This window comes from Opisthocomus hoazin, chromosome 13, assembly GCF_030867145.1.
Source record: "Opisthocomus hoazin isolate bOpiHoa1 chromosome 13, bOpiHoa1.hap1, whole genome shotgun sequence".
NCBI classification, from domain to species: Eukaryota; Metazoa; Chordata; class Aves; order Opisthocomiformes; family Opisthocomidae; genus Opisthocomus; species Opisthocomus hoazin.
This window is the reverse complement of record NC_134426.1, coordinates 20,370,816-20,387,850: the sequence shown is the minus strand read 5'-3', so window position 1 is coordinate 20,387,850 and position 17,035 is coordinate 20,370,816. Positions and strand designations below refer to the sequence as shown.

The 17,035-nt window shown below is 40.8% G+C and overlaps 1 protein-coding gene across 17 annotated transcripts in view; it reads left to right on the top strand.

Moving 5' to 3' along the window:
• ARVCF (ARVCF delta catenin family member) overlaps positions 1-17,035 on the top strand; it is a 300,745-nt gene that overhangs the window by 198,269 nt on the left and 85,441 nt on the right. For all 17 annotated transcript variants that reach the window (XM_075434691.1, XM_075434687.1, XM_075434698.1 and 14 more), the window contains 2 exons: positions 3,516-3,674; positions 12,791-13,398. In XM_075434691.1, coding sequence (XP_075290806.1) covers positions 3,516-3,674; positions 12,791-13,398 — 767 coding nt within the window. The remainder of the gene's footprint in view (positions 1-3,515; positions 3,675-12,790; positions 13,399-17,035) is intronic.

Below are 17,035 nucleotides of genomic sequence, written 5' to 3'. Positions count from 1 at the left end.
GAGCTGCCAAGGACAGTTGTCGTCTCCCATTGAAGAGAACTGGAAAGAAGCTCCCTTTAGATTTGGTCTTCCCAGATGCTTAGCTGATGACAGGGATTGCTGTGGCATGGCAGGTCCTTTGTGTGCTGGGGAACACCCACTTGCTTGATAGTATGGGAAGGACCACAGGGTCTTGGCCAGCATGGCAGGAAAAGAGGAACCATCTGTTTGCTTTTGCTTTGAAAGCCCCCAGCAAGGTAAACGAAGGAGTGTGTGTTTGTTCTAAACTGAAATTACCTACCTCTAGCAGGCTGGGATCTCCTGGTAGGATGATTCATTAGGGGTGTCATGTTCCAGCTCTGGCAACTTGTGTTTTACTTTGAATAATTAGGCTTACCTGCCAAATGTTTGGAATCTGAGATGCTGAAATGTATTTAGCAAAAGAGCGCCCTAAATACAGACTTAGAAGCTGAGCACAGAGGCAGGTGGCTGAAAGGGTTAATCTGTCCCAGTTTCTGCTATTTATGATGACCTAAAATCCTTAATGATGGAAACTAACAACAGATAACAAAATCTTTGCATCTTTTCTTCATTAATGTTAGCTTGTGACAACTCCAAGTTAGCAATGTGGAGAAAGTACTGGTTTTGGAGATCAAAGAACTGCCTCCTTAAACTAGTTCAGAGAGGAGTAAGCCAGATGATATGCTGTGTCTTTGCTCACATGCTGTCCTCGGTAGCTCCCATAATAAAAAGGAAGACACAAGAAGATGCAATCTGGTAGCTGTCTGTGTTGGGGTATCTACCTTGGACTTTGCAAGCTTTTGTTCTTTCTGATGCTTAGGACAGTCTCTTGCTAACAATAGTTTTTTCTTGCAGGAATGCAGGTCTGTACCATATCTCCCTGAATCTTCGTTTTAGCAGCAACTGGAGGATAAAAACTAGCGCAGTGCTCGTTTAAAGTCACTATGCTCTAGTTTGCAATTTGCTCATGTTTAAGTGCCGAGCTTTAAAGGTTTCCTTTGCCTACAGGCAGTCTGAATACAAAGGGAGAATTTATTTTGTTCATAAAGAAAGTTTTGCAAAAGCTCAAAGAGAAAAATATTTCTTCCACCTTCCATCTTCTCAGGTTTATTATCACAAAGCAGAGTTTGCCTCAAGAGGGGAGTGAGGAAATGTAAATTCGTGCAGTGACCTCAAGATGTAGCTGGAAATGAGCATGGTGGATGGGATGTGTGTATGTACATACCTGTGTGAGAGGAGTGAGAAGGTCCCACCTTGAAACAGTTTAGGCATTTGATGCCTTGGAGATGCCAAAGAGGTTTACCAGGGACAAAGTGTAATGGAAAAAAATCTCTGTATGTGGCTGGTTTCTTTGCTGTTGGCAAGGCTGGGCTTTCATGAAGATGGATAGAAGTTCCGAGTCTTTATTGTGTGGCAATATTGTGTAAATTCTTCTGTTTAGAGGGAAGCTTTGCTGTGGGGTGGGGAAAAGGGAATTGCAGTTAGAATATAGTACCTGCAAGAAAAATGTGAAGGGATTAATATATTTCTCCCAGGAGCTAGTTTCCCTTCTGAAGCTGTGGGCAGAAGACACAGTCTGACATCTGAACCCTACAATAAAAGATTGTGTGTATCATAAGTTATTGACTAATAAAGTACTGCAGACTGGAAGGAGTGATTTTCTTTAGGATTTCAGAGCCTTACTCTTGTTGATTGCTTCTGTAGCCTGAGTAATTCTGTGGTTTCAATAGAAATGGAAGCAGTGCCTGCTTATATCCCTTTTGGTAGTCCAGCATGTCTTATCTTTGAAGGCTGTCTGTGCTGTAGGTTGACTGAGATGATTGCCTGAGGCTTATTGTCATGGTCTTCGTTAATATTAGTGCTTACCTGGAAATGAAAGCAGCTTCCTTACTGATGTCCAAGTTCCAGAATGTCAGAATACAGCTGTAAATAAAGGAAACTGAGCAGGGGCATCTCAGCTTGTTTCAAAGGAAATTATAGATCATGCAAGGATTAAATGACGCTTTTCCCTGTGGAGCGTAATGAGACCTCAGTACCCTGCTCCTGCTCAGCAGCATAAAGTCACTTGGAAGGATACTGTCCTTCAGGGCTTGCGCAAAACATGGCACAGCTAAGGGGGCAATGCAAAGTTCATCATGGGGATGAAAAGCAGTTTTTCTGAATAAAATACTACAAAATAAAATGCTGTAGTTCTCTGTTGATGAAGCTGCTCGCAGGTAGAGACTCTTTAAAGGTTTAGGTAATTAGACTCGGCACCTGCCTAGCAACAGTTTCATCCCAATCATTTTATTTTCCTGTGACATGAAAAGGTATACTGAAGTTGGCCATGGTGTTTTCTTTAGGGAAAGTTTGTTGACTTTGCAATTTAGGGCCCTGTGTCATTCCTGTCTTTTTTATTTTTTTGGGGGGGGGGGGGGGCGGTGAGGGGAGGGGAGTGTCTCTGTGTGCGTATATTCTCCTTGATAAAGGATGTTCTTTGTGTGCCTGTTTGCCAAGACGTGCAAATAGAAGCCCTGCTTTGGCTCTGAGGCTGATCCCGATACCTTCAGGGCATGTAATGAAATCATCAGTCTGTCATCTCATTTTACGTAGTTGAGGATTCATAATGCTGGGGAGAAGTCTTATTTCTCGGTATGTAAGCCAGTTCTTTATTGGCCACTTGCTGTGAAATTTCGGAAAAACATTCATCTACCAAAGGGGAGCTGCTCTGATTTCTGTGCTGAGACACGCAATCACATAAGAAAAAGAAAAGTTCAGACGTTAGTGCTGGCGAGAAGCATAAGTGTTATATTTGGGCAGGATCCCTGCAAGAACTGGCCTTTCATCTTTCTTTCGGTTTAGTTTTTCTTTATGTTGTCTATCGGTTATAAATTTTAAATAAGCTTATAGCCAGTTGGATCTCATGGACTTAGTGAAGGGAAGATGTGAAAAGGGCAGCATTTCACAGAATTCAGTTCTTAATCTCTGGCTATCCATTTTTTAAAATTATCCTTGTTTTGGACAGTTTAAGAAAGGTGTCTACTTCACAGGAGATCTTGATGTTTTATAGGCTTTTGTAGTCTGTAACTGAGTGTATTTTATCAAATGGAAATAAACTTGTAATGGTGTGTAAGATTAACTGCTCTGAAAGCCAATGGTCCTCTTCACTGCAGAACAGAATGAATGTTTTTACAGGCAAAAATTCCCCTCCTACTACTCTGGGCATTGAAGAGAAAGCTTAAAGCAGGTTTAAATATAAGGTAGTAGTCTGCTAGTCTGTAGTAGGTTGCCTATAAATATGAAGTCCTTGACAGATGCTTCACATGATTTCCATTTACTGAGCTGAGCTCAGCCATTCCGGCATAGTTGCAGCATGCTTTTCTGAGGCAGTAAATACTTTTGGCTCTGAATCTCTACCTGTGAGTTGTTGGGTAAAATGTGTTTCTCGGTTGAGAAAGCTGAAATCAATAGAGTAGTTATACCATGATAGTAGAAGTGAAAAGTTAATTTATGTCCTTTTTTTCGTGCTTCTTTAGGAACAAAGCCCCAGTAACCAGACGTCAATAGCAATGATGCAAGAGCCTCAAGAAATGGTGGAAGAGACAGTTACTGTGGAGGAAGACCCAGGCACTCCGACTTCCCATGTGTCTATTGTCACTTCTGAGGATGGAACCACAAGGAGAACTGAAACCAAGGTGAGAGGTTACCAATAAGGAAAATGGCAAAATACCACCTGATCACAAAATAAAAATAGCAGGGAGTAGTGTGGGTGATGATAGTCATGCTGTTGTGATCCTCAGTGATTTTGAATCCTCTGTTTGCCAGCAAAGCTGACTTCAGGGCTGTCTCCCTTTTGCCTCTGTGTCTGGTTTGCTCCCTATCAGCTATGCTGATCCAGCTGTTCATCGAGCTGTGAATTGACCAGTAGAAATTTTGCAGGTTAACCAGACGAAAACACTAGAACCCCTTCCCAGACTGTTTATTCTTTTAAGATTCGCTTTGTTTTACTGAAACTGTTCACAGCATTACCCTGCAAACACGGTCATACGAGAATTAGAGGAGTTGCTAGGGCTTGGAGTAAATTACCTTTGCAGCTCAGGAAAATGTGCTTCGAAATATGTCTCCAGATTAGTTACGATCTATAATAACAGTATGTGATTATGTGTTTGTCCTTCAGAACAGGAAACATCCTGTTTAAATAACACCACAGCATTTAAATTCTGCGACAGTCTTGTGAATGGAATTTTTTTTACTCCTCATGCATGGGGAAAGCTGGGTGTGTTCTCAAGTGACCTGTACCTCAGGTTGGGCTGGCCTGCAGGTACTGCATATATTCGAATTTTCCTGATCCCTTTTGGTTCCCTTGTGCAAGATAATCTTGCAGCCTCTGAGCAGGTGCTGTGTGTTCATGGCTACCCTGTGTGCTTTCAGGTACCAGTGGAACATTAATATGCTTTGTCTATTGGGTCTTGGAAGTTGAGCTGAAATCTTTGTCTTGGTTTTGGTATTGTGAAGGATTAAGGGTGATTCCCTTTTTAAAAACTTCTAAAGAGTGCTAAAAAAAAACACAAAAAAAAAGTAAAACACAAGACTGTCCAGCTGTTTTCTGTGTTAAAAGGAGTTGAACAGAGGTCACTGCATAAATGGGTGTTTATTTTTACTGACGTTCCAGAATTGCAGTCCTCTAAGATTTCTGTTCAGGACATCAGATCCTCAGGTTGGAGTAACTGAGCGTTGATTTCCTGAGGTCAGTGGGCCTACACACACTGCTGTAAACTGAATATCTGGTTTAATGTTTGTTGCAGTTAGTTAGAAGATAAATATAAGTGGCCTATTTTCTCATTGTTGGAAGGAGATGAAGGTCTATTTTAAAATAAAAATGAATCAGACAAACAAAAACCCCCACATTTTGATTAGCTCTTCAAATAATCTCATGTATTTAGTCTGTGACTTATTTGAAAGAAATGCTGTTTTCTTTCTAGTGGCAGCAACAACAACTGTTACAGGAAGGAGGTGATAAAATTACAGTGGTCATGGACACCTTTTTATATGCACTAATAGTGGTGCATCGTTTTAGGAGACTGTAAGTGCAGCTATGCAAGGGAATAAAATGATAGCTACAACTGTAAAAATAGAGGAGAGGCCATGAAGTGGTCCCTAGATAACAGGACCACATGGAATGAAATAGTTTGTCTGAAATAGTCATGCCACTGATAAAGCTGCGTGTTTGTCATAGCGTAAAAGGTGCGATTTTCTCCTGTGTGTGGTGTACCTGCTATTTTTCCATCTTCCCAGGGAAAGGGACAGTGGCAGCTCCAGAACAGGCATTGTATCTGCGTGTGGGAAAAAAAACCTGAAGAAACAGCAACCCTGGAGTTACTGTTCCATTTCAAAGAGCAAGGCTTTCTTCAGTTACTGTAGTTCATTCCAGGCACTGAAGTGTGTCCGGAGTGGGGGCAGGGTGCAGGGCTGTCTTGCTCTTCATTTATGTTGCTTCAGATAGCGCCACTGACTTCACCTTACGTACCATCTGGAGGTATTTCCTAGTAATTCACTGCTAAAAAGACTGACTCTTTAAAAAATAAATAAATAAATAAATAAATAAAATTCAGTTGTTGAGAAAGGTGATTCTGAAATGTCAAAACACAGACGGGGTTGGCTTAGCCCTGATGCTGTCAGAAGAGGTGCTGTGACTTTCCTGAGGTGTTTGTTGTCTCTGAAATGGTTGTGTTTTGACTTTTCCTTGATGGGATAATATGGCATAGATTTAACAGCTCTTAGGTATGACTCTGAGGTCAGATTTTTTTATTTTTTTTTTTTTTTTAAATCGCCCTGCTCCTTAACTTGCTTTTTGGTGTGGTAGGGACTGTGAAAGTAAACACTGTTGTCACTGGGGTTTAGTAACATCAGTTGAGTGCCCTGGAGTTAACTGACATCAGCTTACTACCAGTTCTAATAGGAACCATCATAGTGCTTTTGTAGGTCATACTATTACGTGTGAGAGCCTTACAGAGAAAATTGAGTTTCCTGGTACCTCTGCATGGTGGCGAAATTCTGGCCTTGCTGCTCAGATGAGGACGGTGAAGGAAAGCGTTTCTCTGGGATGAGAGATGCAAACACGTCTGCTGCACTGTGCAGTAGCAGGATCTTTGTTTAGCCCAGAAACTGCAGTTCTGTGTCTCTGCCTGTTCTCTCCCGGATTTAAAAAAAAAAAAAAAAGGGGGGGGGGACACACAAACACACACGGACACCCCCCAGCCCACCCCCAAAAATAAAAAAAACATCAAACCCAAAAAAACAATAAAACACCCCATGTGAATCTGGCCTGGCTTTTATTTTGCAGGTGGTTCTTATCCTTGTAAAGGAGCAACATTTCCAATGGTGGGAATCCTAGCATCTATTTTTAGTGATACGTGATCTGTTGATTAATAAGGGTAATGTTTAAAGTTGAGCTGGTCACCCTGTGTTAATTACATGTTAGAGGGGGTTAGGTTTATGCTCAGCCACTTTTTTTTTTTTAACTTTGAGCAATCAATTAAGTCAAGGTAGTTCGCACAGCATACAAATAAAGGTTTTTATGCTCCACATTGCTGTGCTTGCTCTAGGCTTCTTTGAGGAAGGGTTTAGACCCTTTTCTTATTACCTGTGTAACTAGAAGGCTCTACTGGACAGTGCCAGTCACAATCTCCAGCATATTTGTCTTGCAAAGAAAGTCGCAGTGCCAGATGCTTCTTCTGACAGAGTAAATAACACAGGTCGTGGTTTTTTACGAGCCAGAGACCAGAGATGTTTTCCAAATGTATGTTTTCTTTGCTGGATAGCTTATGTGGGGATTAGTCAACCTAATGCCATTCAGTGTGCATTTTTGGATTTTTCAAAAGATAATTGTAATTTATTTTTGCTAAATTCTATGAATCTTCAGCTTGCTGGAGAATGATGCCTCTGAAATTCCTCCTCTAGAAATAAAACATAGCAAAAGCAGCAATGTGAATGCTTCTGTGTGCTGCTGTTCCTTAATTTCCCCATTCCCCCATTGTTTCAAAACCATAATTTATGAAGGTTATTCTCTTCAGTGGCGTATTAAGTAAACAAGCTTAATCTGGAAGCATGGACAGTTTTGCTGTGCTTTCCCCCACATCTTTGGAGATGCCTGTAGCGGTGAAGCAGGAAGAAGGTGTAATAGAATTTAGTATTTAACATATGTTAAATAGAGAACATCTGCCTTTTCAAAATTAGATATCTCTGTGTAATTTTCCCCATTGACTGCACAAAAGGTGTAGCAGGTAATACTTCATTTCAACTTTATAATCTCTCTGAAAGCCAAATGCCCATCATCTAGAACAGTGAAAGTCACCTTGGGAAGAGCTGACCACTTCTTGCCTGGCGGCTGGAGCTCTGCCAGGTGTTGGAGGGAGCCTGCTTGTAAGTGTCTCCAGAGAACCCAGTAAAGCAAATTAGGTGTGCGTGTGCTTGTGTTACTGTTTGCTTTTTTCTTTCTTCAGGCACATTTTATTTTTAGCATTGAAATGCCAAAAGATTGGAGAGATTTAGGTCACTTCTATTCATTGAAAATGATGTTTTATGATAAAAAACTGTGAGATCAGTCTGTATACAAAGTTGTTTCACTTCCAGTCCACCTATTCGCCTTGTGCCAGGCCAGATCTTTCCCAGCAGGGATTAACTGCTGCTCCCACTCCAGCACCAGCGATGGGCAAGCGCTTGTGACTGAAGCTCTTCAGCTGGGGCGGTGCCAGGTACCCTGAGATGCAGTTCTTTGAAACTTCGCAGAAGATTCAAAGGAATTAGGTAACAGAGCAGGAATGGATTTCAGCTGAAGTTGAGGGCCCTTTCAAAGTGTGAAATGTTAAGCTTAGAATTGATGGGGAGAAATTTGAGCTGTTGTTTTGAAAACCTACAGGGTGAATTCTTACACAGCATTTAACAGAAAGGTAATACCTTCAGCCTGTTTGGGCTGATTCATTTTTACAGTCCATAGTTCAAAAATAAGCTCTCAGAAATGTCAGAATGCTTTTATCCTCATGCATTCTGTTTGTTGTTTTATGACATAGTTTCAACGAAATTTTTAGCCCTGTTGGCTGTTATAATGTCCTTCATTTATAAAAAAAAAAAAAAGGCAAAATGAAACCAACCTCAATAACAAAATGGAAGACAGAATTACAGGGACTGGTTAAGATGACTGCATTTGGCCATGATAGCCCACGTCAACTGAAGTACTGGTACTGTCTTTCCCTGTCTTTTGTATCTACTTGTTATCTACTTGCACCATCTGCACATGCATCCAGTAAGTCAAATTGTTGGATATTTTCATGTTTGTTCTCCCATCCTTCAAGACAAATACAAGGATGAGGGTCAGAAAAATACAGGGGGTGCTTCAAATGTGTGAACATTGCCTTTGTGTTCTGTTGGCAAATGTATTTCCAGAAATAGAATTGCTGAAAACATTGTTGTGAGGCCTGTAGGGCAATTATTTAACAAAATAATTGCTGGGGGGGGTGGATGATGAGAACAACGATAAGGTTGGTAAACCTGAAATGTCCTCATACTCTCAGGTGGGGGGAGCCGCAATGAAAGCACGGACTCGCAGTCTCAGAATTTTGGTTGCAGAGGGCCTGAGTAAGTTGGTAGATTGGAATTTTTTATTTTTTACAGTGGTTGAAACCTTAATGTAGTTTACAGGGGATAAAGAATTGCAGATACATTTTAAGCATACTCAGACAACCTCTTTGTAGGGAAGTAATCTGAAGCTTTCATCTGGTACTCTTGAGGTTGTAGCATTGATACAATTGAGCACATTTAACTGGTAATTGGGCTAAAAAACCTTTTTAAAGAGGTTTTCTTTGGAGGTGGAAAGTAAACAGAGGAAGTCAAATTAGTTTCTCAAAGTAATTTGTATCTCTAAATTTTTCATTAGAGCGTGTCTGTAGTGAGGAGTTCACGCTAATAAATCTTTCTCCAGATTGGGTGCATTTGGAGGATCAGGTGTGTCTCAGATAAGACAGTCTGCTGGGACTCCCGTTTGGAATAGCCTCATTCTCTCTGGCTAATGCGTCGGTATTAAGGAAACCACAAAAATGTTGGGAGAGAAGATCACTGCGCTGTCAGGTGCTCAAGACTACCTGCATTCTTTGAAGAAATATAAATGAAACATTCCCTGAGCTGGATTTCCTGAAATAAAGACGTTTGGTTTGTTGTTGTGTTTTGTTTGGGTTTTTTTATTTCTTATAAACCTAATAAATGGACCTTCTCTGTGTGCTGGCTAATTGCTTCCAAGAAGCTTCTCTTTATTGTCCTGTAGGCAATAGTCTGTTTATCACATGATAAATCTTCTATCTCAGTGCCTACCCCTGGCAAATGAGGCATGAGTGTAAATACTCCCTCTCTCTCAAAATATAAAAAGACTTGATTTGATTGCCCCACCATAACACCTTTAGCATTATTGCATGCTTTTACGCTATGAGAAATGTGTACTTTAATGCTTGAATGAAATGTTCCTTTTTATGTGCCTGACAAGGGGGTTTTGCTTGTCCTGACTATTTCCATTCCTTAATAGGGGCAGCATTCAGAAAATAAGAGGTGAAGCTGTGCTGACTTTGTAAACTTGTTCTTATGTGTGCTAGCTGATGCTGTGTGTGTCTCTCTGACTAGCCACAGCTATTGTAAACTTGCCTATGTTAGTGTTGAAGACAGGAAAAGACAGCAAATTGGAAAAAAATTGCAAACGAATCTCCTACATTGTGTTGGTCATATATATTAAAAAATACTCTGTGAATACCCTGTAGAGTAACAGAGCATGGTGCAAAATCATGAAGTGTCATTTATTTGTGTCGCAAATTGTCTAGGATTTGGTTTTCAAAGTATTCTGAAATTCTGCTTTGTCTTTTGTGTACACGTACTGGATATCGGTAGACAGTGGTCCTTGCCATAACACTTCTGCATTGTGTCACCTCATCCTGTTTGACAATAACAATGATTCTCTGAAAAAAATAGAAATTAAACAGTCAAAAGTGAGCAAGAGTCCAGAATTGGCAGTAGGAGTGCTGGGTGAAGACATACAGCAGTGATGCCCCCTCTGCGAAGCCTTTATCCAAGGATCCTGCCGGTCAAAGCTTGTTCCTCCTTTCCTGCTGTTGCTGCAGCCAGACGCAGTGTATTAGGTATCTTGCCTCATCTGATCTTGACAATTTTGTGAAAAATTGTGCATGACAAACTATGCGTGCGTGGCAGCATATGTCTAGAAAAGCAAAACTTGGAGTTAGGTTTAAAGTATGTGGCTCCTGTTGAATAGTGCTGAAAGAAAGGGCTTTGCAAGGTGGTGCGAGTGTTCTGCTTGGCATCTAGAAAGCTGCCTCTCTGTTCCTTCCTGGGCAAAAGTATTGATTTCTGATTCATCAAACTTATTAAAACGCTACCTTGCTTGCTGTTATTCCCATTACTCTGTCCCAAATTGAAGAACGCAAAGGCTGAGCACTTTGTGTCCAGTTTTGTCATTGCTTTGCAAAACTCACATATTTCAGGTGTGAGAAATGTTGCTTTTTCTACTCTTAGAAGATCACTTATGAACATCCTACTTTGAATAAAACTATTGTTTCAAACTTCAGTAGGAGAATACTGAACTGTGTTGCCTTGTGTATATCCACTTTACAAAGAGCTACTGTGAGCTACGCCAGCTTTTTTTCTTCTCTAAATGCTGTCTAGTTTTAGAAATGCCGTGACAGTAGTCATGCTGATAACTGAGTGGAAAGGAGAAGTATTGTGCGCAGGTAACAAGCAAAAACTGCTATTGGATTCTATGTCATTAAATAAATGTTTAGTTTCTAGTTTCCTTACTTTTAGTTCTTAAAATGTGCTTTTAAAAAAGGGGGAAAATATTTGGAGGCATGGAAGCTAGCATTCTTTCCTTGCTAAGGAAATCCCTGGGGCTGAAGAGGAAAATTCTTTCAGCTCTGGCCCAGATTAAATGCTACGGTCATGTTGGTACCTGGCTGTGCTTTATTCAGCATCATGGTGCTGGTCAGTTATGCTGTTGGTGAAGAGAAATTTGTGCTGCTTTCAGTCTTGCAGGATTTCATTACTTCATTAGGCTAACATATCATTTGCTTGCAGATGTCGCTAGGAAAAGAAATGCTGTTTGGGTGAATTTTTTGTATTTGGGGTTTCTGTGTGAAAACATCTGTCTAGAGAACATCTCTGGAGCCACTTCAAGAGATGTACTCCAATTACTTTGTTTTAGCAGCAGCTTGGCTAATCTGGTGCCAATCTAAATGTTTAAATCAGGGGCCATAGGTCAAAATATCTGTTTGGACTTAAGAGCCACAGAGCAATCTGGGAATATGTGTTGTAGTTACTGTTTCTCTTGATGTACACATTTCATTCTGCAGCTTACATAAGGAAAAGCATAATTTACTGTGCTGATTTACCTCTGTAATGCTTTAGAAACCCGAAATATCTCTTGTGTTCCTGCCCTCCCTGTGAGGGATATTCTCTGGTGGCTTGAGTCTCCCTCTCATCTTTGTGGGTGTGTTGTGTTGTTGCTTCCTTGTTGTTGGTTGGTTGGTTGGTTTTTTTTGTACGAAGGGCTAAAAGTCAGCATTTAGAAATGTTAGGGTAACTTTTTATAGGTTGAAGTAACTTTATTAGGGTTAGGATAACCAAGGATAGGTTGGCTGCTGCTGGATTTTGTATCCTTCCCGAAAGAGCTTTTGCTGGTCACTCTGGAAGACAGTACAGAAGTTGATGGACCCCAGATAGCAACCAAAACAGAAGTTCCTTTGCTAGTTTGTAAATAGTAGTGGCTTTTGTCTGGCACTGTCTTACGCAGATTGACCTTTCCCATGAAGACAGAACATTCTTGGAACTCTGGAGGAGTCTTTGTTCGTACCCTTTAGCAAGAAACCCTGAACACAGTTTCCCTCTAGACACTTACTATTTCCAGTTTTTGTCAGTTATGTGAAATAGTCTAGTTCTCTGTGTTAAAATGAAATGGGTTTTATAGGAAGAAAAGATGTATTTGTGTACAGATTTTTCTGTAGTGTTTTAAACAAGCTTGTGCAGCGCATTATGTTTACGGTAGTTGCAGTTGCAAAGCTGTGTGGTGTTAGTGTTCGTTACTGCAAATATGTCAGTCACCAAAATAATGGAATGACAATGACGGCCTGTTGGGCTTGTATGGTGATAGTTGGATGTAAGCATATCTTAAAGTAGTTGTGCTAGCTAAAAGCTTGAAGCCTGAAACTTTTCTGTTTGAGATCACGGTTTCCTAAATAATACTGCAAAATTTGAGCTCCATCAAGTCACACATTGCTACGAACTTGATCCAGATCAGGCAGGAGCATTTAACTGTCTTTCTATCAAAGCAGAGAATGTGATGTGGTATTTATGCTAATTGTGGGAGGACAGGCTGTGGCTCCTCAACATCATAAAGTCTGTCCTAGGAAAGATGCCTCCTGAAAACATTTTGGGCAAATTTGAACTGGTGAAATGACTTTGCGCTGCTTCCATGCCCTGTCACATGGCTGCAGTGTTTTTGATTTGGTAGTAAGAGCCCCAGAGTGCACTTAGCTCTGGCTCTGTGACCTCTTTTCAGCTGTTTATAGACATATTTTCCCTCTACTGAATCCTAAACCTAATAGGTGAACTCATGAGTCCACCAGTGCTTCCGTTGAACAGCCATGTCACTGTAGTATGCTTTGCAGTGCTCTCTCCACATTTTGCTGTTCTAGCTCCCTGTATGTCTCATTACATTTGTGCAGCAAGGTAAAAATTAACATATTTATTCACTGCTTCCTCACAGGTTACCAAAATGGTGAAAACAGTCACCACCAGAACAGTGCGTCAGGTGCCACTTGGGCCTGATGGCCTGCCATCAATGGATGGCTCGTCTCCCATGGGCAGCTACACAGATTCGATAGACAGAAGGTACCTAAAGAATGGGGAGCGGTACATGACGCCACAAGCATCTTCCACATTAACCAGATCTTACAACAACTACAACGATTCTTACGCTGAAAGCCACGAAGGCCAGTATCGCCCTTATATCAGTCATGATGGTTATGGAGATCTATCCGATAACTACGGCAGCTTATCCCGTGGTGTCAACTACCGTCCTCGCTATGCCTATGTGCCAGGAAACAGTTACAGGCCAGATGATGGTAGCTTCACTTTGCCAAGCAGGAGGGATAACTACGGTCCTGTTGCCCAGCCTCAGGTGCCGGTTGGTAGCAACGTAGACTTGAACCGTTCCCAGCCGGAACGCTTCCAGCCAGAGCCCTATGGACTGGAAGATGACAACCGCAGCCTTGGAGTAGATGATGAAGGATATGAACTGGATCCTGATTACTCCACTGTGAACCGGAGGACATCTGCAGGTGTGCCAGAGAGAGGAAGACCTCACAAAGGAAGGTAGTACCCATTCGTTTTTTACAGTGCTAATCTGCCACTTGTTTGCTTATTTGAACGTGTAGATTTGAACTGTTAATGGTGTGGTAAGTTCTGGAATTACTTCATGGAAAAACAGGTAGAACCCATCATTTCATTAGCCCATAGATCACTGAAAAATGCACATGAAGTACAAAAGGAAGTGAGGGTAGTGCTCAAGAACCCTTTCACTGTGTTTCTGGGCTGCTTAGTTTTGGCTGAATTTAGAAAGAAAGAGATGATCTTGTAGAAGAGGGAGAAGTTACTTTTTTTTCTCTTTCTAAAAAAAGAGTTGTGACTGCATTGTGTTTTCCCGGAGCCTTCCCACACTAGCAAGGTGAAAAAAGGGAATTGTAATCTGTGACACTTCTGACAGGTCTGGTTGTGTGCACATCTGCCAAACAAAAAATTTGCACAGCTGATCGGGGTTGCAGACGAGTTGATACACGGTGGTGAAGCTGTCTTGTGAAGTGTTTGACAGCCTCAGCTCCTGAGCCTGTGCTGACCGCACACCCTCAGCTGCATGAACAGGTTGAGCTGAACCTCACTGAAGTACTTCAACATTTTGTAAGACCAGATCATTATTTTGTCCTGTATAAAGGGGAGATGAGAGCATCTGTGTTGCGCTTAATGTAACTAAAGTGACCAGTCACAAATTGCTTCTGGTTCACTCCTCCTTCCACGGGATGTTCTATTTCATGCCGCATTTTCTACTGTTAGTTGTTTGTGCTGGGCTCGCAGCTATCAGCTCTCACATTTGGAGAAAAAAAATAAAACAAGTTTTAGAAGAGAGTCTTATTACTCACCTGAAAGTCATCTGCTGAGTATGAACCGGAAAAACGTGTATACTTTTGTTTTTCCAAGCAGCGTACAAACTTTTGTGTGTTGCTGCATGAAGTCATATCCTCATGAGTCATGTTTTGATATGGATTTAGTTCTCATTATTTCCTTTTTAATTTAGTTTTCAGAGCTGTAAGAGTCTTGAGCCTATCTGTCTCTGTGTGTAGATGGTCTTTAGGCTTCATACTTCTGACCAAAGGCTTCACTTTGTCAGCAGTAGTCGTCAGTGAGATTTGGGTAGGCCTTTTCGCGCTCTGTCTTGGGGTGCTTCTACTTGGAGATGTTATGTCACTGATGGTTTCATTCGTACTTTCATAGCCCTGTCTTCCTTTGCATTTCTAGAAGTTCATTTTGAAGTTAAATGGAATCAAGTACCTGAAAATTGTCATCTATATTTAAAAAAAAAAAAAAAGAGAGACGAGGTATCAAGGCATATCTCCCAGAAGCCCCTTGAAGCCCCTTGTGACAACTTTGATCTCGCTGGCTTACCAACCAGTGGAACCATGTCAGCACTGTCTGGGGCTGAAGGGAATACCTGCAGCCAGTGGGGGCCAAAATACAGATCAATCTATCAAACTTCAGTTGGTGCTTGCCTGCGTCTAAGCAAGTTTACAGTTCTCGTTAGAAACAGTCAGGCAGCAGTGCTTTTAAATTTTTATTAACATTTTTCAAACTGTATGCATGATGAATAATGAAATGTATTCTTAGAACCTGCCTATTTGCATTTTCAAAGTTTTGTTGTTTGGGGGCTTTTTAAACATCCTTTTGATTTATTGTTCCTTGCAGTTTGGATACGACTGATTCACAATTTTTTGTTGCGCATTTCTTTTGTTGTGAGTTTTTTACATATTTAATATGATCAAGACGCTTTGACAAGTAATTAGCCTGACTGTGGCAGCAAACTTGAGCTGGTGAGAGCATGAGAAGATTGTATGAGGGCCTCGTCATAAGTAGTCATTTTCTGACATTTCAGAGAAATACTTGAACAATTCAATAAACCTGCCTTTCAGATCCACTACTGATCTGCAAGAAACTAAAGACTACAAATATTGCTAGAGTAATGAGGGTAATTACTACTTGATTATTCCTCTACAGGTTTTTTAAAATAATTTATTCCCTGTGAAAATGATTAAAGGAATGTGGTAAGTTGATGGCGTTTTTGATTTAAAAAAATTTGTACGTGTGAAGTGGGTATACTCTGTTAGAAGCTTTTCTGTCTCGCACCAGCTTTCAGCTTGGGCATCTTCACCGTGCTCTGAACGGAATTCTTCCGTTCGCTGACTCACTGCAGAAAGTTAGGGTATTGTCTCACTTTCTTCGCAGTAAGTGCTACCCTCATTTGTTAACAGTTTCAAGGTAGAATAAGGATCCTTACTGTCCGTTACTAGTTTTGGTGCTGTTCTGTCCGAGAGGACTGCATGGAGGTTTCCCTTCTGAAGCTGTGGTCGTGAGTGTCACCCCTGTGTGATACGGAGGCAGCCCAGCCGTGTCTGGAGGGGTTCCTGGTCAAGGGGATTACGAGCACGGATTGTTCTCTCCATCCCTTGCCTGCTCCGTTTGATCACAGAGATAAATAGCTATTGTGCTTTCCTTCTGTCATCACTAGCCTCATTTTAAGCTACTTATATTTCATTTTAAATTGGAAAAAAATGTGCCTCCTCACAAATATCTGCAAATCCAGAGAAGTGCACAGAGGCAAATATTCCCTCTGTGGGCTCATCTGTGCTTGTGGCTGGGTTTGTTTCTTGTTTTCTTTTATACTGAGTCTCTGCTGTAAGATATATTATTTTCTGCAAGAAGAATACCTGGCACTTAATGTTCTTTTTCTTAGCATGTGCTCTGGTTTGGTTTAAGTCAGATTGCATAATAAGTTGGGGTGAGAGAAAGACATTTGCAGTGTATAATAGTGATTTAATATTACTCAAATTTACCTGTGGAGGTATTTACACATCTTTAATTGGTTTTATGCCCTTTTTTCTTAATTTGGTAGGTTGCCTTTATTAAATTAGGAGGTTTTTTATTATAGTCTTTAAAAATATGTAGTCTTACGGTGTTGCTAGGTGTTTTATATAGTCCTTTTTGAAAGAGAGGCAGGAAGTACTGAATATTTTTTCATTCATAAAACACATGCCTACTATTATTCAATTATTTTTTAATCATTAAATTGAGGTTAACACAAATGAGTGGGAAAAAAATGGTAAGTCACAATTCATCTTTTTTAAAATTATTTTCTGTTCAACCTCTCATTTCTGGTCTCGGTGGTAATTTCTTTGCAGAGTGGATCACTACAGTTTCTACTTGTACTAGCATTCATGGGACTTATTTTTCCCTAAAAACTCTGGAGCAGCTGTTGCCAGTGCTAGTATTCCAGACTAGACAGGATATGAATTTTTAATGTTGACTAAATCAACAACAGAACAGTTTTCTGCTGTTAAATTTTCTATGGCAGAAGCCTGATCCAAGAGACTGAGACTATATTTGGTGATCACCTCATGGTGCAAATTATTATTACCAGGAAACAAGCCAGATTTTAGATTAAATAACTGTAACACTAGGTCTCTTGTACCTGTTGCATATAGACGGTGCAAGAAGGTTGATATCACATACATGTCAGTGAAGTTCTACTTCTGGTGTCTTTTTTCAATCTAGAATATGAAAGTTTATATTTACAGATAAACTTCCAGTCAGCAGCTCTGGCCTAACTGCACCCATACCAAGCGCTGTCTCACAGCAGCACCCGTGTGCGCATCCTTAAGGCGAGGGAGATCTCCACCACTGTCGA